This window comes from Idiotropiscis lumnitzeri, chromosome 8, assembly GCF_059441095.1.
Source record: "Idiotropiscis lumnitzeri isolate Australia: NSW breed Sydney's pygmy pipehorse chromosome 8, RoL_Ilum_1.0, whole genome shotgun sequence".
NCBI classification, from domain to species: domain Eukaryota; kingdom Metazoa; phylum Chordata; class Actinopteri; order Syngnathiformes; family Syngnathidae; genus Idiotropiscis; species Idiotropiscis lumnitzeri.
The window spans coordinates 5,558,714-5,585,823 of NC_142398.1; the positions used below are offsets into that span (position 1 = coordinate 5,558,714).

At 39.6% G+C, this 27,110-nt stretch overlaps 1 protein-coding gene across 1 annotated transcript; it reads right to left on the minus strand.

Annotated features, from left to right (window-relative positions):
• Nucleotides 1-4,254: 4,254 nt before the first annotated feature.
• LOC148331827 (uncharacterized) lies at nt 4,255-27,059 on the minus strand. Its single transcript, XM_088302926.1, has 11 exons — nt 26,702-27,059; nt 20,122-20,187; nt 18,506-18,576; nt 18,300-18,416; nt 17,861-18,184; nt 15,576-15,882; nt 13,376-13,561; nt 11,618-11,807; nt 8,517-8,590; nt 5,951-6,079; nt 4,255-5,362 (listed from the first exon to the last, which is right to left on the minus strand). Exons 3-11 carry the CDS (start codon nt 18,512-18,514, stop codon nt 5,259-5,261), a joined length of 1,440 nt encoding a protein of 479 aa, XP_088159052.1. The 5' UTR covers nt 18,515-18,576; nt 20,122-20,187; nt 26,702-27,059; the 3' UTR covers nt 4,255-5,258.
• Nucleotides 27,060-27,110: the final 51 nt, after the last annotated feature.

A 27,110-nucleotide genomic window follows, 5' to 3' on the forward strand; every position in this document is an offset into this window, starting at 1 on the left:
AAAGGATTTAGAATTGTTAAGTACAAACAATTTTCTGTCCAGGTGGTGCTCATGAGTCACAGATAAAGCACACTTGTTTTTATTTTAAAAATATATTTTTAATACAACAGCTGCATATAAATATTAAAATATACATTATACAGGTTTACAAGAAACACACACAAAAACCAGAACAAACCAAAAATATCAGGCTTCTATTTTTACGGCACTTCTGTAAGTTTTTTTTTGTTTGCTTGTTTGTTTTCTATTTTAAAGGTTTACTGAGTGACAAAAGAGTTAAATGTGTTAAAAGGTCCAAATACTACTGCAAGAGTATTGTAGTAGTGTGATTACTGAGGAGGAAGGAGAGGGTTTTACTGTACATTATTTGACATGACCATGGTGGAATGTTTGCAATTATTGGCGAACAATGTCGTTTCAAGCTCCACACAAAGGGCTGACTGGTTTTTGGTCAGAGATTGTGTAAATGCGTTACGAAAAAAAAAAAGAAACCAGAAAAGTGGAATAATTCGGATGGTGTGATTGGAAAGTAATTAACCGGTAAATGCTTTGGTTGAGTCTCATAAATCTGAGTGGCTGACACGTGGTAACATTTACAATTATTTTAAAACATTTTGGTACTTAACAAATATGCTGTTTTCCTCCACACAACGAAGCGAATATCTTTAAAGTAAGTAAATTCTGCTGGTATTTTACCGCTTTTTTTGTCACTTAATTGACAGCAAGACAAAAAAAACAAAAAAAAACCATAACTAATATGTTGATAATCTACTTGTTTCTGATGTATTTTACCTCATTGCGAGTCATTTTTTGCCAATAAAACAAACATTTCTTTCCGCGAAATGACACTAAAAATAAAATAATGCTGTATGTTACAACATTTTGGGCCGTAAATATTGTCCCATTTTTTGACAGTAAGACAAAAAAAAAAAGAAAAAACATGAAAAAAATTTCTCTCCATATAATTCTAATTTTCTAGCTCTTTGTTACAGCTGTGGCTATGGAAATAAAGTGTCATGTCCTGTTTTTTTTTTTTCTCCAAAAAATGTTACCGTTGTGCCAGCAGAAATAGGAAAACATAAAACCGGGCTTTAACATTTGCACGCAATCTGAAAAATATTTGAAAAAGGAACTTTTAATCAAACGACTTGACTAATGTATTTTCCCAACCATAAGTCGCATCGTAGTAAGAGACAAAAAACAGCGCAAGCATCCACCATTTTGGACAACATTTAATACTTAAGTACTCCTTATGTTCCTGAAAATCTGGTACATAAAAGTGTGAAAATTCTTTTTACTCTCGCAGCTCTTGTGATGTCTCAAGAAAACGGAGAGGATATATTTTAGCGCGTATTGATGGATAGTCATGTTTTTGGCAGTTGAACAAAGAAAAATCGAGAGAAATCAACAACATACGATATTTTTTGCACAATGAGGGTGTATCAAAGAAAAAACAAAGCGGTCATTTCTACCAACAGAATTTAAAAAGTGAGTTAAACGTTTTCATCAGCGCTTGACCTAGATTGAAAAAGTAACATTATTCGGATCTCGAACAGACGCTATGCTAAGCTAATTGGTCCCTAGGGATTCCGAAGTTACGTAAACTGACGGAAAACATTCACAAGTCGATTCTTAGGTGAGTTAGAACCCCCCGGAAAATAAAAAAATTGCTTGACATTTTACCAACCGACCACGTGTGCTAGCCTTTGTTAGTTGTTTGTTTGTTTTTTGCGGGACACATAATTGAGCATTTATGCTCCACTTTTGCTATTCGGAGAGTTTTACAAGCTGGGATGTTTGAAAAATAAATAAATTCTCCCATCACATCTTGTTTGGCTGCCTTTTGTTTTTTTTCCTCTCTGACGGACTCCAGCTTTGGATACTCAGCCGACTTTTGCAAACATGGAAAGCATCAGCTAGTGGAATACAGTCAGCAGCCCTTTATCAAATAAAAAAAAAAAACATACAATGGTGCCTTGAGACACAAGTTTACTTTGTTCCATGATCACAATCATATCTCCAATACCACCATTGTGAAATGAATGAAAATGCAATTAATATGTTCCAGACCGCCAAAACCTCCCACAATTCAAATTAGTTATTTTTTGGCATTTTAAAAAAAACACCTAATTATACTGTATGAAAACTTACAGTAATAACAGTTGCAATATTATCAAAAAATAAAGTAAAATCACCACTTGTCATTTATTTTGCGGAGTAATTCCACGATCATTTGTGTCTGGATTTGAGAGAGCAATAATTCAAACAAGTAACAGAAAACCTTAACTTAGTTTTTGCTAAAGAGTCAATCTTAAATCCACGGTAATCTTGCTTTTTTATGCCAACATAAAGCAACGGATGTAGGTTCATTTTGGAATTTGGGCATAGTTATTGATTTATAAATAACTTGTTTGTTTTGAAAAAAAATGGGATTTCTTCTCTTGTTACAGAGGGATGAGTTACACGAGGATATTTTTGTCTCATCCATTAGGATTGTTCTCTCCAAATATATCGGTTTTTTTTTGTTTGTTTTAGTAGTAGACAAAATAAAGCGATAAAGTAGCGGCATGGATCTCAAAGAACTTGTAAGTCAAGACACTTGTATCTCAAGGCACAACTATATTCTAATAGTTTTATCCTTTCAACACTCTTAACCCATTTTAACGCATTACGACACATTTCTGAAACACATTGTAAACATTTTAACACGCAAAATAATTGCTACGCTACGAGGCTACGCTAGGCACTTTGCGGCGGTGTAAAAAAAAAAGTGATGCTCCTCTGCCAGAAACCAGTCAGCGCCTTGACGTCTTTTCAGACTGCTGAGTTGAAGAAAAAGGTGGCAAGACTTTTTTTTTTTCTTTTCTTGTTTTTTTTTTGTTTCTCCTCTTTCTCCTTAAGAAGGACTTTGCGTCCTCTAGCAAGGTGCGTAGTTCTTTTTAAACCACAGTGCAATTCAAAAGGGTCCTTAACTCTTCTTTTTTTCATGTCCTACAACATTTAGAGACCTTGGACACAGTCGGTCTACAGCTTCACAGAAGAAAGGCAGACATGGCCAAAAAACTAAATCAACAATATACACTACCCACAAGAACTTGGGAATATTGGGCATTGAAATTACATTTCGGGATAAACCTAAAGTGCTCAAGAACGTTTAAATGAAAATTTTCAGCTTTTGAATGCACATGTCTGACTGTTAAATATTTCAGTATTGTTCTCGAACAAGGAGCTGAATGTCAAACGTCACACGTCTTCATTCCCCAGATCATCCAATTTTTTTGCCTTTCTGTGACTTCCAGTTTCCTCCTATAAATTAGGATCGTGTCAGACCTGGTATTTCAACAATCCTCTTCATCATGCTGTTCTCATTTGGACAACATTGCGATGTCATCACGACACCGAACAATCAACCGAACGAAGCTACAAACAGAGAATGGCCACCAAGCTTAGAGTGTCACCAGCAGGTTATAACAGAGAGACTGGAGGAGTCACAGAAATACATACAAGTGGACATTCCTGGAAATGTTCAAGCAATAAAGCCCAATATTGCATTTTGCGCATGTGTCACATACACACACACACACACACACAATTTATTTTATATATATATATATATATATATATATATATAAAATTAATAAATAATATTGCTCTCTAAGAGTGTTTAACTTTGTGGTTACAAAGGTGCGCTACATAATTAGGTGGGAGGGCCATACATGGGGGGGCTGAAATGCATTTTTTTTTTTAGGGAGGGGGATCAAAGTAGGAGTGCATGCTGGTGCTTCAGTCAAAATAAAAGCAAATAATAGCAAAACATTGGCAGCATGTGCGAGGTTTTGGTGTTTTTTTTTTCCTTTGGTCGCTTTGCATTAAGTAAGGTGCAGCTTTCTAAACATGGTGGCGTGACGATGATGGGGGAGAGGAAGTGGGCATCTTAAAGCTCGGGGACATGGGGGGGGCATACAGCTGCTGCTCCAACATCTGCACTCACCACATTTTTTCCATACACAAAAAAAAAAATGAAATCGAGAGAAAAAGGAGAAAAAAGAAAACCCCCTTGCATCTTCTAAACCAGTGCTTCTCAAAGTGGGGTCCCCGAAATAAATTAGTTGAAAAATTACATTGTTAACACAACAGTTCTATTACAGTAAAAACGTTTCGAGATGGCATAGAGAAGAAAAGTCATAATCTTATGAAAAGTCAATCTTATGAGAATGACATACTATTGTTTTTCTCCTGAAAAAAAAAGTTTTACTTTCTCAGAGATAAAAGGTGATAAATTTACCAAAATAGTGTTTATGGTATTTTTGGAGAAACACAGCTAATAATGTCTAATTGTTCAAGAAAAAAAGTTGGGATATTACGAATTGTCAATTAAAATGTGGATTTAACATGAAGACTTTTATTCTAATTATTTAAGTTTAATAGAATATTTTTTTTTATCTGAAATTTCTTCAAAATTAAAATCTGAATTCATTACGACTGTTATTGTAACACATTTTTAAATGATTTTTTGTAACATAATGAAACTCTTAAATTAAAAAAATACTTTTTTTTGGTATGACTTTTCAAACCTTAACAGATTGTTTTTCTCAACAACAAAATGTGAATTTGTTGTAACAGTATGAATTCCCTCGCCAAAAATATGAATTTGTTTGACTTTGTTTTGGAATAGTTGTAATAATAATAATAATAAAAAAATAATAATAATACTAATAATAATATAAAATTATTGCAACAATTTTTTTGCTATCCTTCAAATCTGAATTTATTGAAATAATATAACTTTTTTCCTTGATAAAAAAAACTGAATTTATCATAACATTACAACTTTTTTTCTAAACAATTTATCGTGAAATAAATGTTTTTCTCATAAAAACTTATCGCAACATTATGACTTTTTTGTTTTTACTCCAAAAAATAAATATGAATTTGGTATTGTAACATTACGACAGAACATTTTAGCTCGGATGGCATTTTTTAGGTACTGCACCCATGGCAGTTGTGTTTAAGTTTTGAGGATTTTGAGGGGGTACTTGGAAAATTTTTCCCCCTCGATCCAGCAAAATTGAGAACCCCCACTTTCAGCTCACTAGCACCAACCCCCCCGAGCGGACCACTACGGGCATCTACAGAACAGTGCAATGTCTATTTATAGGCACAATGGGGTACAAGTATAGCACACCGTGGGAAAAAGGGGGGTACAGTATTTTACAAGAGCAGCATACACTCACACAGGGACATCCAGGGGGTCGCGTTTAGAGTGGCACCTCTTGTGGGGGCTCTTTGTGCTGGCTGGGACCCCCACTGGCTGCTAAGATCCTCTGCACAAAGTCTTTGGTCCGCCCAGCCACCAGAGGACCTACGGTTGCCATGACAACACACTCAGTACCATTCCATTCGGCCCGGTACGCGTGAAGATTTTTCAAATGTTAAGATTGTTCATCGGTTTGTATCGTGTGATTGTTTGCCTCTTTTGTTATGTGTACTTCACATTGTTCACTTTGTTCTATATGTATTTGCTTTTATTTTTATCCTGTTTTCTCAGGTCAGCATTACAAAAGAGAATCTGTTCTCAATTGTCTTAGCCGATAAATAAAGACAAAAATGATCAGAATCAATTGATGTTTTGGAGGAAAAGTCTAACGTTCCCAGAATAAAGATGTATTTTCCAGAGAGAAAAAAAAAATTATTCATCCAAGATAGAAAGTCTGAATCCTAAAAAAACAAAATGGTATTTTTAGGAAGGAAAATCATCTTACATAATTGAGTCATATTCTTGTAGATAAAAAAATATAATACAAGGACAAAGTGATATTTTGGGGAGACGCACATATCTGTAATTTTTCGAAATTAAAAAGCCATAATCCCCTTGATAACAATTGGATCAAGCAAATATGCGTATGTGCACGTCCCGAATTATGAGCATTACTTAGCATGCGTTTCTCACCACTGGACTGAGCAAGGATATCCTCCAGACGGCGCGTCATTCCTCGCTCGTCTGCGTCGTCTTCGTCGCTGCTTTCCACCTTCTGCCGAATTAGCTCCTTGATGCGCAACAGTGCCCCCAACAGGTTTTCTGAGGGCATCACAGCCACAAGGCCACACAAAGCAAGAAAAGCAGCAATGTGTTGAATACGAGTAAAGTGAACGTTTTGTCTACGAAAAGGCTTCCAAAAAGGAAGGAAGAAGAAGAGAAAAAATGTGTTTGCATGCAGGTCTTATCTGTGAAGAAAACTATGGGAAAATTAAGCTGTAAAATTAGAAGAATATAGTTTCAACATAAAAGCCCTTATTATAAGACAGTAAATGGAATATTTGGAAAGAAACGTTTAACATGAGAATGAAGTGTTGTTATTTATAGAAACAGAAGTCTAATATTACAAGTGTAATATTTAGGCTTCTGATTACAATGCCTTTTTTTTAAAAATCATTATCTGACAAGAATACAATAAGAATACAGTGGTCTTTTTTTAAGATAAAAAGTCAGAATTATATGAGAATATAGAGTTTATACAAATACAGATTTGTAGTTCCGAAAATAAAGCTGCATTATTCGAGATAAAAAATTCTGAATACAATGAAAATTATGAAGAATTTTTTTCAAGAAAAATACCAGATTAAAGTAGTAGTACATTAAATGTTATATTATAAAAAGAGATAATATAATGAGAAATACGTTTTTATTCAAAGAAAACAAATACAATGAGAACAAGATAATAGTTTCAGAAGAAGGGAAAAAAAAACAAAAGCAATCTTACCAGAATTAATTGGTGTTATTTTGAGGTAAAAAGTTAGATTATGAGAATGAAATGCATAGTTTGAGGGTGGAAGTAATGTAAGACTTCATTTTTCGGGAATAATTTTATCTCCTAAGATAAAATATAAAAAAAAAAACGACAGAAAATAGAGATATTTTATGCATTGTAAATGTGCCTTATGACAAGGTGTTCGTGCAAAAATACAAAAAAAAATGGCACAGTAGGTAACTTCAGCGATAGAAGCCTTGAAAATGAAGGTTTCCTGTTAAGTTCGTTGAGTCACTAAATCCTTGGCAAAGGGAACAAGAATGAGCGGAATGTCATTTGGTGGGGCTTGGGGTGGGCTGAGGAGTGAAAACAAAAGCAAAAGAGATGGAACACCCGCAAAAGCTTGTAGCGGTCACATTTTTGGGATTTGTGGAGGCGTCGATGATGTCACGCTACTGCATGGACAAGCTTTTACGATACTCGTGTGAGGCCTTCAAAAAGTACAGGGAAGCCAAAAGCAATTAAATAGCAATGAATTTCAGGTTAGCGTTTCAAGCGAGCCTGAGGCTTTCAAAAGATGGATACAACGAGCTGTCATCAAAGCCGTTCAATGTGTATGTGGTTAGACGCGAGGACCACGGGTCGGCGCCCCAAGAGGACGTCTATCGCAACGGCAAGTTGCCTCGAATTAAAAAAAATGTTCTATAGGTGACTTCGAGCTATTTTAGTGCAGTTATTTACAGGTAACACTGGGAAGACGAGTGTCCTAAGCTTTGGAACACAAAAGAGATGACATACAGTGGCATGTTGAAGACCACACTGCTCCCTGCTAAGCCTTTGAAGCAGTGTTGGTGGAGGTGAAGCTCACCAATTAGATTAAACGAATCAAGTACCCGTCGAGCCATTAGTAAAGGACGCAAAATTCCCTTTTCTAATCTGCTGCTGATCTCCTCCTCCTTCTTAAAAATAAGATAAGTTTCAATTTTCACTTCCTGAGGTCAGCATCACCAAGCTCCCGTCATTTTGTGCTGCCGGGCTTTGTGGTCTCAAATCAGGCTGTTAAACTAGTTTTAAGGTTTCAAGGTAGGGCTTCAAATGATGGTTTTTTTATACAAGTTTAGGGTTTCAAGATAGGCCTATTGTATCAAATTAAAGTTAGACTTAAGATTCAGGTCACAAGTTAGTTTAAGGCAGGGGTGGGCAAACTTTTTGATTGGCGGGCCACAATGGGTTCTAGTATTTGACAGAGGGGCCGGACCAGGAGCAGATGGATGGAGTGCTTTGGTAACCTCATCTCATCGGAGAAAACAAATAATTTTTTTTAAATGAAAATTGACAAAAGCATTTCAACAAAATATCTGCCTTTGACAACCCACAGGAAGGTTTATTCATTTAATTTTTCATCAAGTTTGGCGGGCCGGATTAAAACATTTAACGTTAATGTGGCCCCGGGGCCGTAGTTTGCCCACGCCTGGTTTAACTGGATTTAATTGCGTGAATTAAAAAAAAAATCTTGAGTTAACGCTATACATACATACATACACACACACACATACACACATATATATATATATATATATATATATATATATATATATATATATATATATATATATATATATATATATATATATATACATATATGTATATGTATATATATAAATATATACATACATATGTATATATATATATCTATATATATATATAGATATATATACACACACACACACACATTTATTTTAATTTTTAAATTTAATTTTTACTGACCATACTCTTGGTTGAGCCCCCACAGTTTAATCTTGTTGGCCTCGTGCTGCGCTTTCTTCTTCAGACGGCACGCCCTGCGGCGCATGGCAAGACAAAAACAAAAGAAGGCTTAGCCAAAGAAGAGAAATAAAAAGATAGATTTGTTGAAAAACATTATGAACAAAAGACAATTAGAACAGTACGACATTTATACAAAACGATCAAGAATAGCAGGGAATTTCAATTGATTTTGTTGGGACATAATGCACACAATGGTTGGTTTACACCTAGAAAAAGAATTTAGGCGCTGGCACTTCAATTTGGCTATATCCTTGTATTTGGGCTCACAAATAAACATTGGGCCGCATTGGGGGTAGACAAACAAGACAAGGAGAATGACAAGAGAAACATGAGCTGGAGAGGAAGAACAGAAATGAAAGCAGATGAGGGAGAAAAGAGGAAGAAAAGGGGGAAGAGGAAAGCGAGAGAAAAAGAATACAAAGATTGAGATGAGAGAGAAAACAGAGATAGACAAAGAGAAAAGAGAAGAGGAAGAAAGAAAAGAGAAAGTGAGAATGGGATGATGGAAAAAGAATGGGAAGAGGAAGAGTGAAGGAAGAGAAGAAAAATAAGAGAAAAGGAGAGAGCGAGATGAGAACGAAGCAGCAAACGCAAGAGAGAGAAGACAAATGAGCGCAAGATGAATAAACGAACGGAGGCAGAGAGACAAATAGAAGAAGAAAACAGAAAACGGTGAGAATGACAGGCCAAGGGAGGAGGAAGAAAGAAATAAAAAGGGGGAAGAGATGAGAGGAAAAAGAGTAATACAGGAGAGAGAAAAGAGATTGAGAAGAGGATGAGACAAAAGAGAGAGGAAGGGCCAGAGAATGAGCAAGAAGAGGGAAAACAGTGAGAGAGGAGGAAGAGAGAAGGAAGCAATAAATAATCGTGAGGGAGAAGATGAGGAAAAGAGAAGAGGAAAGAGGGAGAACAAAAGGGCCAGAGAAGAGTGAGTCGAAAAAGAAAGAGGTGAAAGAGAGAAAATAGAGCAAGAGAAATGGAGAAGCGAGAACGAAGAGAAGTGATTCGCTGGATGGAGGAGATGACCGTTCCCCTGTGGGGATCCACCTTCTCCTCCTCCTGGCGACAGTGGTGCTAGTGAGAAAACGCCACACTGAGCGTTCCCCGCGTTTGCGGCAGACCCTCTAAAAAGGAAGCACTTTTCCATGTGGCGCGGAAAACGCTTTCACAACAACACTTTTGTGCTCGTCATTATGACATTCCAAAATAAAGTTCCCAAAACGCAATGTAAACTGACCTTTGTCCAAACTCCGCCCCCCTCCCCCACATGAACTCCACATGACCTTCCATCATCCTGTGTGCTTTCTCTCCACTCGTCTCGTGCGCCTGAGTCACCGTGATGTTGGCAAAAGGTCCACTCAGAGGACGGTTTTGTTTTTTGGGGATTGTGCGCAATCAAACTCGCGTTAGGCTTTTTGAATTGGGTCTTAAGACAAGCCACACGTTGTCGTGGGTTGCTTTCCTACGATGTCATTTGTAAGATATTTCGTTTGCGTTGTAGGCCACAATATATGGCAAAGCCTTCTGCAGCATTCTTAGTTGCATACCATTACAGTAGAGATGTAAAGATTCAACGAAAATCGGTTTAATCTCGATATAAACTGCTCAAAATATGCATCGATATAAAAGATAAAAGAAACGATTCGCAACGCCATGTTAACCAAAGCCGTTCTCTCATGTCTGTGCTGGAAAAAAAAAAAAACGTGCAATCACTTAATACGATGTAAACATAGCAACACAACAGTGATAAAGGAGCATTTATAAAGGAAACACGTTTCGACTCATGCCCGATTTGATTTACGACAAGGATTGTCGTGTCTGAAAGCTAACTGTAGTTAGCACGCACAGGCTACCGGAGTCTACAGGAGTCGCATTGCAGTCCCAATTTTTATTTTACACACTTGCTGTTCAACCCACCACTTAACATCCGCCCATTTGTTCTCCTCTACTCCTTGTTCACACCAGTGTTGTTTTCGTCAACAATGACGATTACAAAAATATTTTGTTAACGCCTCTTTTTTTCATGACGGTAATGAGACAAATATGAGCTAAATGTGGCTCTTTGATGACAAAAACATGACGTGTAGTTTTCATCAAAACAGACTAAAACCTTTATGAGTGTTTGTCAAGTCAATTTACAAAAGCCAGACTAAAACTTTTTTGGGGAGTTTCCATCGACTAAAACTATGACGAATGGGAATGACTAAATGGGACGAAAACTAATAAGCATTTTCGTCCAAAAGACTAAATCTAAAATGCCTGCCAACAACGACACTGGTTCACACAAACACAATCCTCACTCGCTCTCCTCCTTTCTCCCCATTCTTCTTCAGCGCATGTGCACACCACATACATACATCACAGCCGTCAGGCACGCACAAGCTGTCACACTACACGCAACAGTAATCACGTGTACCTTTTTGCGAACACTTTATCATAAGTAAAACGGTTGCGAAAACAGATCTTCGAAGTCCTTGCGGCAAAGAACACTCGTCAACACTGGCTTGAAATTCACTCTCTTTGCTAGCACAAAATCCGTCCATTTACGTGCTCTATTTTTTTTGGGGGGGAGGGGGGTGGCCACTCAAACAGATGCTGTTCAACGGCGACTGGCGACTCGTCATTCTGTAAATGACGTCATCCCCGCAGAATACTGGAGATTGACGAATGAAATCAGTTTGCGTTAAAAAGAAATAACTTGAGTATTCTTAAAACAGATTTATTACTAAAAATACGGTTGGTCTAGTTTACTTCACACTTGGTCTTTAAGGTTGAAAGTCTTGGTTAGGATTTGAATTCAGCAGTTGGGCTTTTATGTTGAGTTTTAAAACAATTTTCATCCTGGGATATGTTTCAAGATGGGAGTTTAGTGTGTCAAAAATGCGTTTAAAGCCAAGATTAGGCTTTCAAATGAGGTTTTTAAATGCAATAAATTTGTGTTTTAACGCTATGTTAGGGTTTCAATGTAAGGTCAGGCTCCTGGGTTCGGGTTCCAAATCAGGATTTCAAGTTAAGGTTTGCAATGCAAGTGCTGAGTGTACCTGGATGCCAGCTTGTTCTTCTCCTTGCGCGATCTGGCCCTGGCGAGGGCGGGAAGATCGTTGACGGGCCCCATGCTGTCAATGGCGGCGTTCAGCTTCTGCAGCTGCTCCCCGATGTTGTGTAACTTCTGCGGGTTGGGAGTCAAGTCGCTGGCATCCGTCTTGCGGGCCTTGCGCCGCCCCTTCTTGCCTGCAAGCAGGAAGCGGCTTCAGATATATTTGTATTTTCTTTTTTCTTATTTTTTTTAAACATTTTGTCAATTGTGCTATTTTTCATGTGGTGCCTTTTGTGAAAATAGTCATGTGAGAAGAATATTATTTTACTTCATAAAACAGAAGACGAGAATCAAATGTTAGTATTACTTCCATAAAGTGTTATTTTTTAAATGTTATTCCACCAATAGTCATGTAAAAAAATAATCTTGCCATTATGAACTGGATTTTTTTAAAATGTTTGTTATATTTTGAGTATTTTATTATGAGTATTTTTTTCAGAGAAAAAGGACTTTTAGAATATTAGCTCTAGATGTGCTTGTAAAACGATTTGCTTTTACAAAGATAAAATTTGGATATAGAGCTAATTTTGACTTATCAAACGTACCATTAAAAATGTAGTGTACACATCCTATGTCAGTGCTCCTCAGGTCAGATCTTTATGAAAGCTTATTTGAATCCCAACTCACACAAAGGTAGAAATAATGTTGCAAAGGCAAATGAACAGTCTGGGGAATTTATCTTCCTTTCAGAACCATAACGCCTTTGTGTGAATTAGTATGTTGGCAAGGACTAAAGTGAACATTATCAAGTTAACATTTGATCTTTTCTTACTCCATATCAACTCCTAAAAGAGACAATTTATCACAGTTGTTCATTCCCATCTTTTTATATGTTGCCATTCTTGGAACTTGTGTACATTTGACTTATTCAGGAAAGGCTGCAATAAAAGAATAAAGTTGCATGAAAAAGGTCTCAACCAAGACTTTAATTTTATATTTACTGGTAATTTAAATAAAAACCAATACGAAAATCCCTGCATACCCGTGGTTCAGCACCCATTGACTCACCTATTTGCAGATATATTTTTTTAAGATTGTATTTTTGATTTGATTTTTTAAATTGCATTTAAAGAATATTTTGGATTAATTAAAAAAATGAACAGCATATGCAGTGTAGGAAATCTAAGGTCGCAAAATCACAATACTGTAGAAGAAAGAGTGCCTAATTGTTGTGAAAAATAATCTAACAGATTTCTTTTCTCTTTCACAATGCTATTTAATATGCAACATTTTTTAATGTCCTAGTCCACTAGTCTTTAACAAACATGTGCAAAAAACAAACGCTGAAGTAATATGAACGACAGTTTCTCTTCAATTAGAGTTAACGTTAAGTTGGAGTCTAGAGTTTTAACAAAAATTATTATTATTTATTTATTATTAACAATTAACCAAAATTGAATTACGATTATCAATAATTACAAAATTGGCATCATCATAAAAAAGGGCTTATTATATAACTTTATTCAAATAGTATACATTTCACAATATCTATTCCGATAGTATTTGTTCATTATTTTATTTTATATCTTTCACAAATTACTGCATTAAACTGTACTCTTATTTTTAAGAATCTTCTAAATATATTGCATTTTATTTTTATATTAGAGGGAAAAAATAGAATTAAATGGAAAATTGCATTTTTCTTAAATGCATGATTTGATGTTAAGGCTTTGGTCTTTGTTATGTATGTGTGTGCCATCACCTTGTCGTCTGTACAGCGTGCTGGGCAGCGTGCTGGAGCTCCACGACAGCGACCAATCGCCTCCACCTCCTCCTCCTCCACATATTTTCTTTTTGGCTGCAGACTCACGGGAGCGTCGGTACTCCCAAAAGCAGCGGCGCTTGGGCGGCCGCTCGCCCGCTGGCCTCGCAGGTTCCGGCTCCACCTCTGCAAGTCAACACGTATACAAAATGGCGGTTAAGGCGCTTGTTCAAGCCAAGGTTAGGGTTTCAAATGTGAGTTTCAAGTCCGAATTAGGACTTCATATTAGGCATGGGGTATCAAATTGACTTGTCAAATGAAGCTAATGCCTAACGCTAAAGAAGAAGACCAATTCCAGATAGTTTTTGAGGCAGCGAGAAAAAGATAGAGTGGCTGAAAATGACATCACTTGTAACTAAAAACTACACACGAAGATGATTCCTCGCCTCGCATGCGGCACAGCCTTCCAAACACGCCACTGCAGAAAACACATTTGGAACTGGACTCAGGTTACAACCATCACACACCCACACACAAATACGCACACACGCAGGATTTTTATATAATATGACGTCTGGCCCAGTCTGCACATAACAACGTTGTCTGAACTCTCCTTGCCCTTTCAGCTACTTTGGTTCACTGTTACAAACACACACGCATACGCACCCCGACACACTTATACACACACACACACACACACACCAAGAAAAGAGGTCAGCGAGAGAGCGCCAGTGTACGTCACAGAGTGAGAACTCCAAATATAATATTTTAGACTGTGTAGATACAGAAATGACGTTAGACAGAGTTTATGATGTATTTATGTGAATGTACATGCTTGTGTGTGTGTAGGGGGGGGACTGCGCTTTCACATTAGGCAACATGATTAGTCCGCATTCACCATAATAGAAGGAGACAAAGTTGAAAACCTTCATAGATCATGTAAGTCGCATGTATGGGAGCATTTTGGCAACTTTGGATGAAACGAGTGCTCAAATTCATGTTTCAGGATTTTTATTCCCAATTAGATACTCAACAGCTAGGATTAGGGTCTCAAATGAGCGTTTTAAGACACTCTTAAGGTTTCAGGGTAGATTTGGAAACAACTGTAGGTGTAAGGTTTCAAAGTAAGGTTTAAAGCCATCCAGGGGCTAAAGATGCAGGTTCAATGGGAGGTCATTCCATAGAGAAGGACCGGCAACAGAAAAGACACGATCCCCCCTGAAGCATTGCTTAGTCCTCAGCATCTCAAGCAGCATGTGGTCGACAGACCTGAGGCAGTGGGCAGGTGCGTAGTTGAGGTGAAGCTCGGAGAGGTACGCTGGGGCAAGGCCATTTAAAGATTTGAAGACGAACAGAAGTATCTTAAAATGAACAACAACACTTCGCCGATCCAATTTAAAATCACCGTCCAAATAAATAAATAAGGGCTGTGACGATAATCCGATATCGATATGTATCGTGATAGTTGGGTGATTGGTATCAATAGAAAAAATGGTATTGATAAATTACCAATCCCAAATAAAAAAAAATAACGGAGCAGATTCGACATACCATGGCTGAACTCGTCACAAACCTTTCCCATTTAGGAAATACAACCTGAGGCTTGCGCATGCGCCGCTGAGCCAGCTTGACTCAAACAAACAAAAGAAAACAGGTGGCGAAAGGTGGACTTTTCCGGCCGACTTCACCAAACGGCCCTCGGTTACATCACATGGGAGCTCCGGAGGAGAGAGGCTGGCTTGCTTAATAGTTAAGCCGATAACAAGCACCCATCCCGGACACGCACGGGACAAAACGGCCCGTAGCTCCATCACACAAGAGCTCCGGAGGAGCGAGGCCGGCGTACGTAACAGTTAGGCCGATAACAAGCAACCTCCACAGACATGCGCGGGACAAAACTGGACTTGTTTTTACAGTATGTCGCATGTTCTCATGTTCTGCTCGATTGAGATGTTGGGGTGAGATTGGTTTCCTTCTGGGAAGTGACTCTAGCAAAGCGGGATATTGTTGATGTTGTCCGGGAAGTACCGCCGCAGCTTTGGTGGCCAATGTGTGCCTGTGCCTGTACCCACGCCCGCGCCCGCACCCTTGGCCGCGGAAGAAATACGATGTGGTCTGAGGTCTGGAACGAATACAGCATGGCATGCATTTCAAATCCTGACCCCAAAAAAGAAAAAAAAAAAAAGAAAAGAAAACTCACCGCACTCCGTTTCCGATGAGCTGGAGAGATCGGCTGCCGTGTCTTCCTCTCCTTCTTCTTCCTCCTCATCCTCTTCTTCCTCATCCTCATCCTCCTCATTCAGCTTCTCCTCTCTGTCCTCCTGCTCCTGCTGTGTCTCTTCCTTCTGCTGTTGTGCCTCCTCCTGGAGGTTGTGAGTGGCGGCTAGCTCTCCTCCCTGGCTGAGGGAGTAGTTGTGCTCCTCGCTGCAGTGTTCCAGGAGCAAACCCGACCCCGGCACCTCCTTTTGGTGGTCGCCCTCCGGCGTCACCTGTGGTGGGAGTAAGGCCTAGTACACAAATAAACATATTTCAAATCTTGAAAATGATAAAAGAAAACTCAGGTATTTAACAATTTTGGTTGATTACGTGTGGTATGCTCCGATAATCACACACACAAAGATTCCGTTTTTAACGAGCAGTAAATTCATATTTACTATAATGATGTTGTTCTAGTAGGCTTTTCATGGCATGTTACGTCTACTTTGATTAAGGTCCACGCTCCAGACAAGGCTATCGCGGATAACAAAAATTATATACTGTATTTTCTAGGGGTGTCCCGATAAAACATTTTCCACTTCCGATCCGATACCAAAATTGCGGCCTGGAGTAATAATAATCATCCAATACAATATCAACAGGAATGATACAAGCTTTAATTTATTTTTTTGTATGAATTGTTAGGAAAGACTTGATCAAGTTCGACTGTTAAAATGAATATGAATACTAAGCAACGGTGGGTATGAGAAAATATGACCCATTTATTCCAAACATTTGGGTTACATGAATTCAACCCCAAACATGAGGGTGTCATGCACTTGAATGAAATAAATGAAAAATAAATTGAAGAAGGCTTCTAGACTGTTTTTGAACTTGTTATCAACGGGCGGACTCAGCTTTTTTAAAGTTCAAGTTAGAAAAATTTATGACTGAATCACATTGAAAGAGCAGGCAACTTACAGAAATTCACTTAATGAACAATTTAGGTTAATTTTCCTCACTTTAAATTCTGTCAGGAACATTACAGCAGGACAGTGCATTGAAATATTTTACCCTATTTTTAAGATTTAACGATTCAAAGAATAAATCACTCCCAGAATTATTTACTTAACAGTGACCTTACGACAATGCAAATTGCACGCGCGTATTTTTAAATAAATGCAGGACCCTATTTCCGTGCCGATGGTCATTTTCATATCTGTTTCAATATATTATCAAGCACAAAAGTAAACAGTTTAAAATATCACTCATCATAGCTGCACTGCGGCCGTTATCCCTACAGGTATTAATGACTATTACAACAGTAACATCCGTCCATTTTCTGAAGCACTTAAGCCCACCATGGTTGTAATCATGCTACAAAGTTGTGGTTTGTTGTCATCTGCGCAATCCTGGACATCGTAAACTAGCGATGAACAGTTCACTTTATGCCGCCATTAGCCTCAAATAAGGTTGCATTGAAGCGTAGAGAATCTGAGCAGGTAGATAAGTTTAAGTGACTAACAGAGCAATTTCCTGCTAGTTCTTGTTCCGAATCACCCGAAGCTACCACTCGGGCCCACGACCGTTGTGCGGGTGACCACCGAGGGAACCTCGCCATGACTGGGTGGCACTGTGGACGACTGATTAGTACGATGGCCGCCCAGCACAGAGGTGCAGGGTCTGACCTTCCTGAGTGGAGTTTGCATGTTATCCCCGTGCCTGCGTTGATTTCTTCCGGGTAATCCCCCCCTACCCCAACAACTAATTGCCATTAAAATGAATCGATAACTATTTTGTTAACTGTCCAAAGCCTCTAAACAGTAAATATTCTCTGATTCCACAACGGCATGATTATGTTTGTGTTTTATCCAAATAATACATTTGAAAACAGCTGCTTTAACTTTGGAAAACAACGATCAACATTTTGCCCATTTTCTAACAATACCATACCACTAACTGAAGCATCATCACTTAAGCTTTGTCAATTTGTAATAATGTCATGTTTTTTTAATAAATGGATGGAAATGTATATTATTTTATCTTCATAAATCAAATTCATTGAAAAAAATAAATTGACAGATTAAATCGATTGTTAAAATAATTGTTAGATGCAGGCCCAGGGGAGTTTTTAAGTTACTTTAGCAAACACCACTAGATTAAGGGAAGTCAAGTCATAACTTGGGTTAAACAAGTCATATCAAGTCATAAAATCTTGTCAAAGTCAAGCAGAGTCTTTCAATAAGCTTGAGCCAAATTATTGACTAGCGTGTGGCGGTTGTCCCTCACCTGTGACTGGTACACCTCCACAGTGTTCTCCTTTCTCACACATGCATCTTTTTCCGGTACCGCGGTCAATGACTCTTCTTTGGTCGTTCTCTCGGCCGGCTTGTCTTCCTCGCGGTTGCGTCCCCATCTGCCCATGAGCACAGCGTCCTCAGAGGCCACGCCAAGACCCAACTTGGTGTACCGGGCCATCTCGTCCAGAGCAGACACATCCCAGCGTTCGGCGTGCAGATCCTCACCCAGGCCGCCATCGTCCACCAGGTCACTGAGCAGCTCAAAAGGCCGTTTGCGGGGGGACGCCGGTGAGCCCAGCATGAGGAGAATGCTCTGGTAGAAAAGCACGGTTTCAAACGATGAATTCAAGCCTTAAACGAGGGTTTCAAGCCAGAGTTTGAAATTTAGGTTATAAACTGGGTTTGGTCTTTCAAATTACGCTCCTCACCTGGTCGTACTCTGTCCTACCCCCTTGAGGTGACATGGCCAATGGGTAAGGGCTGAGTAGAGCCCGGTGGCCCCCGTAGGCCTCGCCAAAAGCAGGCTCCATGCCATTCATACCCGGCTGAGGGGGAGGAGCACCAAAAGCACACACAATGAGGACCACATTGAGCGAAGATGACCACTGAGGGGTTTAGACTGACATCACTTTACCTGAGGCATGCCCAAAATCTTGGAGGGGCGGGGTCAGGTCGTAGTCACAAAATCCTTTCTGGTCAGTGAGACTGCAGAAACATACAATATACGCTCAATATACACAAGTGCAATGTAAAGTCAGTCAATCAAGTACATGTTCTGTGTGAAAAACAAACAAACGCACAACATAGCCAAAATGAGTCTCTTACGAACGCTTTAAACCAAAATGCAGCTCTTCCAATAGCTTTTCATGCAAGGCGTCATGAAACTTTTTTTGTGGGATTAAAAAAAATAAATAAAAAGGGGGGGGGACAAAGGGTGAAAACTAGAGGTGTCAGAAAAATGCGTTATTATTGGGATTAATCCAACCCCCTTTTAACGCCGTCAATTTTTTTAACAAGCGATTAAGACTCCTAAACAATGTAGTCCGATGACGTAGCGCTGACGCTTGCGAGACCGGAAAAAAACATCAAGCTTGCGAAATTTAGGACACGCCTGCATGGGCTTGCTGTGCGGAGTTTTTGCTGGTTTATAGAACTAAAAGCATCATGGTGACTGGTAAAAATTACGCAAATTTAATTCTGATCGGCATTTTTTTTTTTAAAGTTACCTAAATGTGTCATTGATAAGAGCAAAGTCATTTGTGTGTATTGCGCATATCGTGCACTGAACTACCATCGCGGCACGTCCAGTTTAAAATACCATTTGATGCCAAGCACACCGCTGATGCCAATTCTCCAGCCCCCTTGTCAAACCCAGGCATCCATGGATAATTTACGACAGAAACCGATGGATGGATCAACTAAAAAGAGACTCGCCGAAGCCATAGCTAAGTGGGTGGCCACTGCGTGTTAGCATCGTGGAGGACGAAGGTCTGGTTAAAATACTTCGCATTGCGTCCAACGACTGCACTTACGAAATGTTCTCGAGATACACCATTGCAACCCGCATTCAAGCGGAAGCAGTTGCCCTCACTCAGTAACCACAACTACCTTGGTATGACAGCCCATTATTTTGGCCCATTTCATTTGCACTTGGTTGGCATTTTATATTTTTTATATTACTCCAATTTCATACCTCAGAAAGGCTGTTGAGGTGCTTTTTTGTGTGACTGATTCTGTGAGTCGAATCCAGTGCTTTGGTTTTTTCAATATAAATTGCATAAAAACTAAAAAAAAATCAATTCTCATATAGTAAAGGTATTGCAATTCAATAAAAATATTGAATTATATACATAATATACCCAAAAAATGGGCGGGATTTTTTTTACAATGAATAAAGGGATTTTTTTTACAATTAATAAAATGTGCGATTAACTACGACTTAACTATTAATTATGATTAAATATTTTAATCGCCTGACAGCACTAATGAAAAGAATTCCAAAATGAGTCTTAAAATGGTTGCTTCAAAACAAATTACTACTTGCTACAACTACCTACTTTCTGTGTCTTTTCAGGATTGTCTTCTTGACCACTTTGTGAGTTTATTCTTTATCAACATGTCACCAAATTCCACGTTTCAGGCGCTGAATCTTTTTAAAAACGATAACCATTGTTATTGAAGCTTTCACTGATGTACGACTGTACTGGATAATATTGAATGGATAAATGTTCCTAATATTTGGACTCTTACCTCAGAATCACAGTAGAGATGGTCAAAAGGTTGACCGTTCTTCACATGACGCAGCCTTGTAGCTCGCTGAAAAGAAAATTAAGACACAAACAGGAAGTTCAACAGGAGTTCATCGGAAGGCCACATTAAAGTGTAGTTGAACCACAGTGAACCTTCGTTTATTGCGGGAGATACCGCGACACCGTTCGCCATCAAGCTATGCCCACAACCTGAAAAAATACATCTTCTTTGTTAGTGTTATGTGTTTTGTGCAATTTAGGCTACAACAAATTGGCCGTGCGTGCATACATACAGTCAATACAGTCAAATGTGGCTAGCAGTTTCGCCACATATATTAGGGGTGCAACGATACACAAAATCCACGGTGCGGTTTCTTTAAATACATTTGTGTCACGGTTTGATAATTTTTTCAATACAATTTTTTTTAATATATAGTTTATTGAAGTTACTAACATTTGTTTCAACTCAAAAGTACACATTTCATATTTAAGTAAATCTATTTGAGCAATACCTGACTGATTTTCTGCTGTGCATACTTAGCAACATTTTAAACAAAAACAGCGCCATTAAAAAAAAAAAGGATTATTGTACTATTACAAAATAAATAATCTGATGGAGAAATGACCTCTTTTCTGTGGTGCATTCTAAGCAACAGATCTCAGTATATTTTACAAATAAACAGCTCCTTAGAAAATAAAAGTTAGACTATACTTGTGAAGTATATTTTCAGCTTCAGCAACCTATTAAAAAAAAAAACAGGGCCTTAAACTAAAGCTATTGAGTTTAAGTTAAGTTGGAACGATACAGGGTATATACAGTGTGCGAAAAAAAAAAAGTAAAATATTTTTTGAAAAAAAAAAATTGTCTTCCTTAATATCATATAATTTGAAACATCATTGTTTTTACAATTTGAAACATTGTAACACAAACTCATCCAAATAGAGTAGTGTATCATATTGGGTCCCTGACTGTATTTTCAGTGTAGGCAGAAAATAAACACTTAATCCCTTCAATTATTTTTTTTAAACCACTGTACTTCGTATACAAATAAAGATGTATTGGAGTGTATCGTACAACTCCAAAAATATTTTAAAATAAATGAATAAAACAAAAAATACGCGTAAAAAAGAAGATGATTTAACTTGTCTCACTGCCAATGCTTTCTGAGCAGCTAAAACTTTGTTTTGGAGTCTGAAACTAGACTAAATAAAACCTTTTGGGGTTTTTGTTGACTAAAACTATCACGAATAGGAAAGACTAAATACGGCGAAAACTAATAAGCATTTTCTTCCAAAAGACCAAGACTAAATCTAAAATGCCTGCCAAAAACAACACTGCATCCTACCATAAAAAAAGTGCTGGGAGGGAAGGACGTTAAATGAACGCGCACTCATGCGCACCTCTGTATAAACGGTTGAGGCAAATGTTAAAATTGTAAATAGATGCGTGAAGGGTGGCACGGTGGGTGACTGGTTAGCACGTTGGCCTCACAGTGCAGAGGTCGTGGGTTAGATTCCGGTGGAGTTTGCATGTTCTCCCCGTGCCTGCGTGGGTTTCCTGCGGTTTCCACCCACATTCCAAAGACATGCATGGCAGGTTGATTGGACACTCTAAATTGTCCTTAGGTATGAGTGTGCGTACGGATGGTTGTTTGTCTATGCGTTCCCCGCGATTGGCTGGCAACTCGTTCAGGGTGCACCCCACCTACTGCCCAAGGACAGCTGGGATAGGCTCCAGCACGCCCGCAACCCACGTGAGGCGAAGCGGATCAGATAATGGATGGATGGACAGATATTGAAAATACAGTTTCTTGCCATCAAAATTGCTTTTTCAGAATTCTGGTGTGTTTTTAAGAAGAAAAGTGGGATTTATATTAGGGCTGCACGATACTGGAAAAAAATGACATTGCGATTTTTGGGGAGGCTGCGATGTACATTGCGATATTGAAGAAGAAAAAAGACAAAAACATTGCACGTCCTACGATGTGACAATTGCGCATGCGCACATCGAGCAGCCCAAGTTTAAATATTTGAGCTGTCATAAAAGGTGGTTGGTTTCAATGTTGAAGTTTTACTTGGAATGCACATTTTCACAAAACCCTTGATTTCTGTTTTGTTCTGTTTTTCTCCAGAAACAGGATTTTCAGTTAAACTTGCAGATTATCAAAGAAGGCCTAATAGCAGCAGATTTTTTCTGACGAAAGCAGATCTTTCGTTTGGTAGGTTCCATGTCATTATACCCAAAGAACACAATATTCTGTGGGCCTTCGAAGCCCGATCAAAATCGTCTAAAATGGCTGCCATTGAGGGGGTTGGCTGTGCTACAAATGGCTGCCATTCAATGAGTTAAAACACTTTTCATAGTATTCCTCAGTGCTTTGAAAATTTTAAATTTTTTAGATATCTATGAATCTTTGAGAGTGGGGTCTGCAGTGCAGAACGTATCTGATTGGACTTGACATTTTATAGCTCCAGAAATATTCAAACTTCTATCCACAGCTCTCGTTTGATTTTTCACTCACACTCCAAAAAGATTTGCTTGGGACTATTTTTAGAGGTAGATTAATACATTGGGTCACTATTATTGCCTTAACAACAAGCAAACGGCATAATATGGATGGACTGTAACTAACGTTCCTTCTTAATACTGCCTCCTTAGCTCCACCTCTTGTGGTAGGACTCCACCAATCAGATTGCAGCAGCTTGCCCAAAAGTAAGATTCCACTGCAGAGGAGTCAGCGGAGGAAAGTGTTGTGATGATGAAACACAGAGTAATACAATTTATTTAAAAGACGCACATGCACAAACACTCACAGGAACCCTCCCGCTCGCTACCTGTCAACAATCCAGAAAAATGCGGCTCCCGCTTGACCCGGTTGGGAGAACAATGCCACGACGCTCGCTCTTGGCGGACTGAGCCGAAGAATGAGGAAATAAGGATGGGCAGGGCAGCAGTGATAGCGCCTTGTTGGCACGCCTCGTGGAAAAGTCACATTTGGCACGCGGCGCAAACACTCGAGATGGCAACAAACCGTCCAAAGCACAAGTCGGGCAAAGTATGGCCCTCGGGCTACATTTGGCCCGTTCTATCCTTTAATCCAGCCGACCACACATTTTCATTCTCAAGAATCCTGCAATAATATTTCATTTGCGGCATTTATTAAGGTCAATTCTATTCACAACAAGCTGCCGTTTGGCCAATATAATTCATAAATATTCTTCAGAAAAGAGGCTCCAAACTCGTGCCCCCACTACCTTAGCGCTAACATCCATTCAACTTGAGGGATACGGCTATAAATTTCAAAGATCCGTTTTCACTGGGCTGAGTTAAATGGGGAACTGTGACTAGAGTTATGAACCAGGTCACAAAACAAAGTCAGGATAACACTGTATGCATTTTTATTTTTTTACATCCATACGAGACTCTGGCGAGCGGTTTGCTGGAATAGGCTCAAGCACACCCAGGTCCCAAGTGAGGATATGCACGACAGAAAATGAACAAGTGCTTTTGGAGGACCCTTCTGTGCTTGGAATGCAGGAACTTCTGTTGAAAGGTTTTGAGAGGGTTACTACTTTTGGGAGATCAAGGAACGGTCAAGAACTTTAAAATGATACCGAAATCAGCCGTCTCAGAACTTCAGTTTTAAAAAATATAGATGTCTGTCAAGTCTAACTTATTTGTTAGCCTCTCTCCCTAATTAAGAGTTTTAAAATTAGAACAATTTGTGTTTTTAGTTATTTTCCTTCCATTTCCCCCCCCAAAAAAACACCAGAAAATGTGAAGAAAATCTAAGAGGTGAAGGGAGGATTCATGTTTATTTTTAATTTTATAAGGAGTAACCCAAAAACAAAAGTACACAAAATGTCGTCCCCTTATCAACGTGCGGGTAGCATCGTCCGCGGTTAGCGTTCTTTCCTCAGTTTCTCACACACGGATGTGATTCCATTTTCTCAGAGGGAACAGGCTGGCTGATATAGGAGGCATGCGGAAGAAGCCGCCGGTTTGTTATGTGTACATTTACCATGGAGCAAAAAGGTCCAAAGGTCTCTGAGCTCAAAAACACGACAACGGCTTGTCAACAAGGTCTCAACACAAAGCTAAGTTAAGCTATGTTATGGACACCATTGTTGCTTATGTAACCGATTATGCCATTGATTAATCATCCCAAAACAGTAAAACAATAAAACAAGTGACTACTTCACAGAAAAAGTGTTTGAGCCACAGGGGGGCCACTTTAAGCCCATCCATTATTGTTGTAAAACTGAAAACGAATTGCTTGTATGCAAATAGTTGTGTGTGACTGCAGGGTTGTTGATGCACGGATTAGGTTAGTTTTTGATTACTAGCACATCCACGATTGTTGACCTGGTGGGGCTAAAATTCAAAGTCAAAACAGCTCAGTTGCTGGTTGTCGTGGCAACACAAAGCCATATTCTGCCACTCCCCCCACTCTCACCACACAAGGCTATAAAGTTACCGTCAAATGCAAAATTCATCCTGCAGTGTTGCTGGACGCACAGCTGCGCACTGTTACGTTCGCCTCTCTGGTGCTTCAACGAGAACGGCATTTTCAAGGAAGCACTTTCTTATCAAATCCGAAAATGAAGCGGAGCTACAGTGTTGTTGGGTGTGTACATAAGATGCAAAAACGTAGTGAAGTGCAGTTGTTTGTTTCCAAAAACAAGTAAGTGAAATCCTTTGGAATTTAAGCTTTTTTTTTCCTTTTTTTTTTTTTAAACAAGCCCAAGTGAAAATAGCATTCATGGCTCCATCCTGGAATCAAAACATTTCAACCTTCCATTTGTGACATTCTCCATAAAACAGGAAATAAAACAGCCGACGACCAAAATAGATGCCTCTATTTTGGGAATTACTCCCTTATACTATATAGTGCCATATATAGAGTGTTGGCCATTTTTTTGTGCTGTTTGAACAAGAAGTGACAATATTCTGTTGTCACCAATTTCAATGACCTTTGATTTCAAAATCAATTTGCTCTTAAAAAATATGTATAATAACAGTGATGTCATTGGGGAAGGTTATGTAATCACATGATTTTCACAGTCGTTACAACGATGCGGCCAATGATAAATATTTGTTGGAGAATGAGTCAAATGTGTTTGATAATAGAACAATGAAAAGACTATGGTACATGTATAAATCATTGCACAAAAAGATGGAAAGTTATGCTTTCATATATAAAATAAGGCATAAATACGGTCTAGTTTTAAGTAGGGATTCTTGTGTGTGTATTTCACTCCAAGTCCTTGCAGACCATGTGACCAAAGAATTTAGCAGCAGGGGGGCTCTTAAAAAAGCTCCGTGCTAATAAAAGGCAGCCTGTTGAGGTGTGGATGGAGGGCAAATTCTAAAGAGAAAGTGAAATGATGGACTGCATTGAAACGAAGGGTTGTAGAAAGAGGCTGGCGTTGGTCGCGGCGTGGCCGAGAGAAGCGCGCAAGAGAACGGGATCAAGTAGGAGTGACCGGCATTTCTCTCTCAAGGACAACCGGACAATTTTAAGCAGCAAAATTTGCGGGAGGCTACATTTTAACCAATAAAAATTCACATCGTAATTTAAGTGCCCGAAAGACACAAAGACACCATAAGTCACACTCCTATACGTGTCCTTTGGAGCTCCGGTTCTCCTGGAACAGGTGACCCGGTTCAACGCCCTCTCTCGGTCGTCAAGTGAGCCACCCCTCTGCATCCTTTTCCCTCCACAGGAAACACAAATCAAGCGGCGCTTGCGACGCAGCTAATGGGTCGTGACGGCACCGTGTACCTGCACAGCTGGAAGTCGGAGAAGCTGACGACCAGAAGCGGCGTAGCAGGACGCGAGCAGCCAGTCGGCCAGACGCGGGTCCAGCTTGGCGCTGGGGAGCCGTACACCCACAACCCTCCAAATCACCTCACCACACTTTTACTCCGGTTACACGTTATCCGGGAATTATTTGTAGCATTAATATTGAATAAGTCTTACCGGGAAGCAGTGGCGTGCATGGCGGAGCTGGCAGACAATAAAAACGGGCCCGCAGCTGGCACTGCCACCGGATGTCCAACATGAATTGTTAATACGACCCATTTGGAAGCGCCCACTTTCCACGAGTGGCACATCACGTTCGGACCAGTGTTACACACAAAAAACGAAGTATAGGATAATTTAAAAAAAATAAGGACAGAGCAAGATGGACAGATGTGCGTCCACCTGCCGCCGAGGCCCGGAGCGCGAACACGAACCCGGCTACCATTTAGCCACCAAGACCCCCACCCCTCCCCAAAACTGACCACAATGCAATTAAAAAGAGCTTTCGCTACTTTGAAAACACAATATAATGTTTCAAAAGGCACAACAAGTACTCACAGACAACTTTTAAATAAATAATAAATGTCTAACTTGTCTTGCATACCAAGTGTCTCGACTACAGCCATTTTCTTATGCATACTAACACCAACATTTCGAAACTGTTTAAAGTATTTTGTGTGTTGGTAACAAACACGCTTAAAAAGTGAATGTTTTTGTTTATAAACGGCAGTGGGGGTGTGTGACGCCAAGCGAAGTGGGCGAGGTGGGCTTTACCTCTCTGTGTACTCAGATGTCCCCCTCGCCGAAGTGAAGCGAAGGCTCCTCGGGACCCCGGATAAGAAACAAAAATGTCCGCCTTGGTGTGCGGCCCTTTGCCTGGTGCTTTTTTGGGGGAAGGGCACGCACAATAAACCACGAAACGACCGTGGAGCAGTAGGCCGACCTCCGTGGACACTGCTCGGCCGGGAAGTCCCGCTCCGAGCCTGGGGGAGAGTGGCTCGTTCACGCCGAGCTTAGCCTTGCCGTACGACGGACACACTGGAAGCAGACGGCGGATGTGTGGCTGGTGGACACCCCCCTCCTCCGAGTCGTCTTGTCTCCCGGGCCTCCTTTGGTGGGGGCGGGGGACAGGGAGCGAAGAGCCGCGCACCCCTGCGGCCTTGCGACATGGTGTCGTCCGGCT

Excerpts from the sequence above, each read along its gene's own strand:
- LOC148331827 (XM_088302926.1), bottom strand. Across the intron at positions 13,562-15,575 it reads CTCATCGGAAACGGAGTGCG|AGGTGGAGCCGGAACCTGCG; the intron begins GTGAGTTTTCTT and ends GTTGACTTGCAG. Across the intron at positions 6,080-8,516 it reads GGGGCTCAACCAAGAGTATG|AAAACCTGTTGGGGGCACTG; the intron begins GTCAGTAAAAAT and ends TGATGCCCTCAG.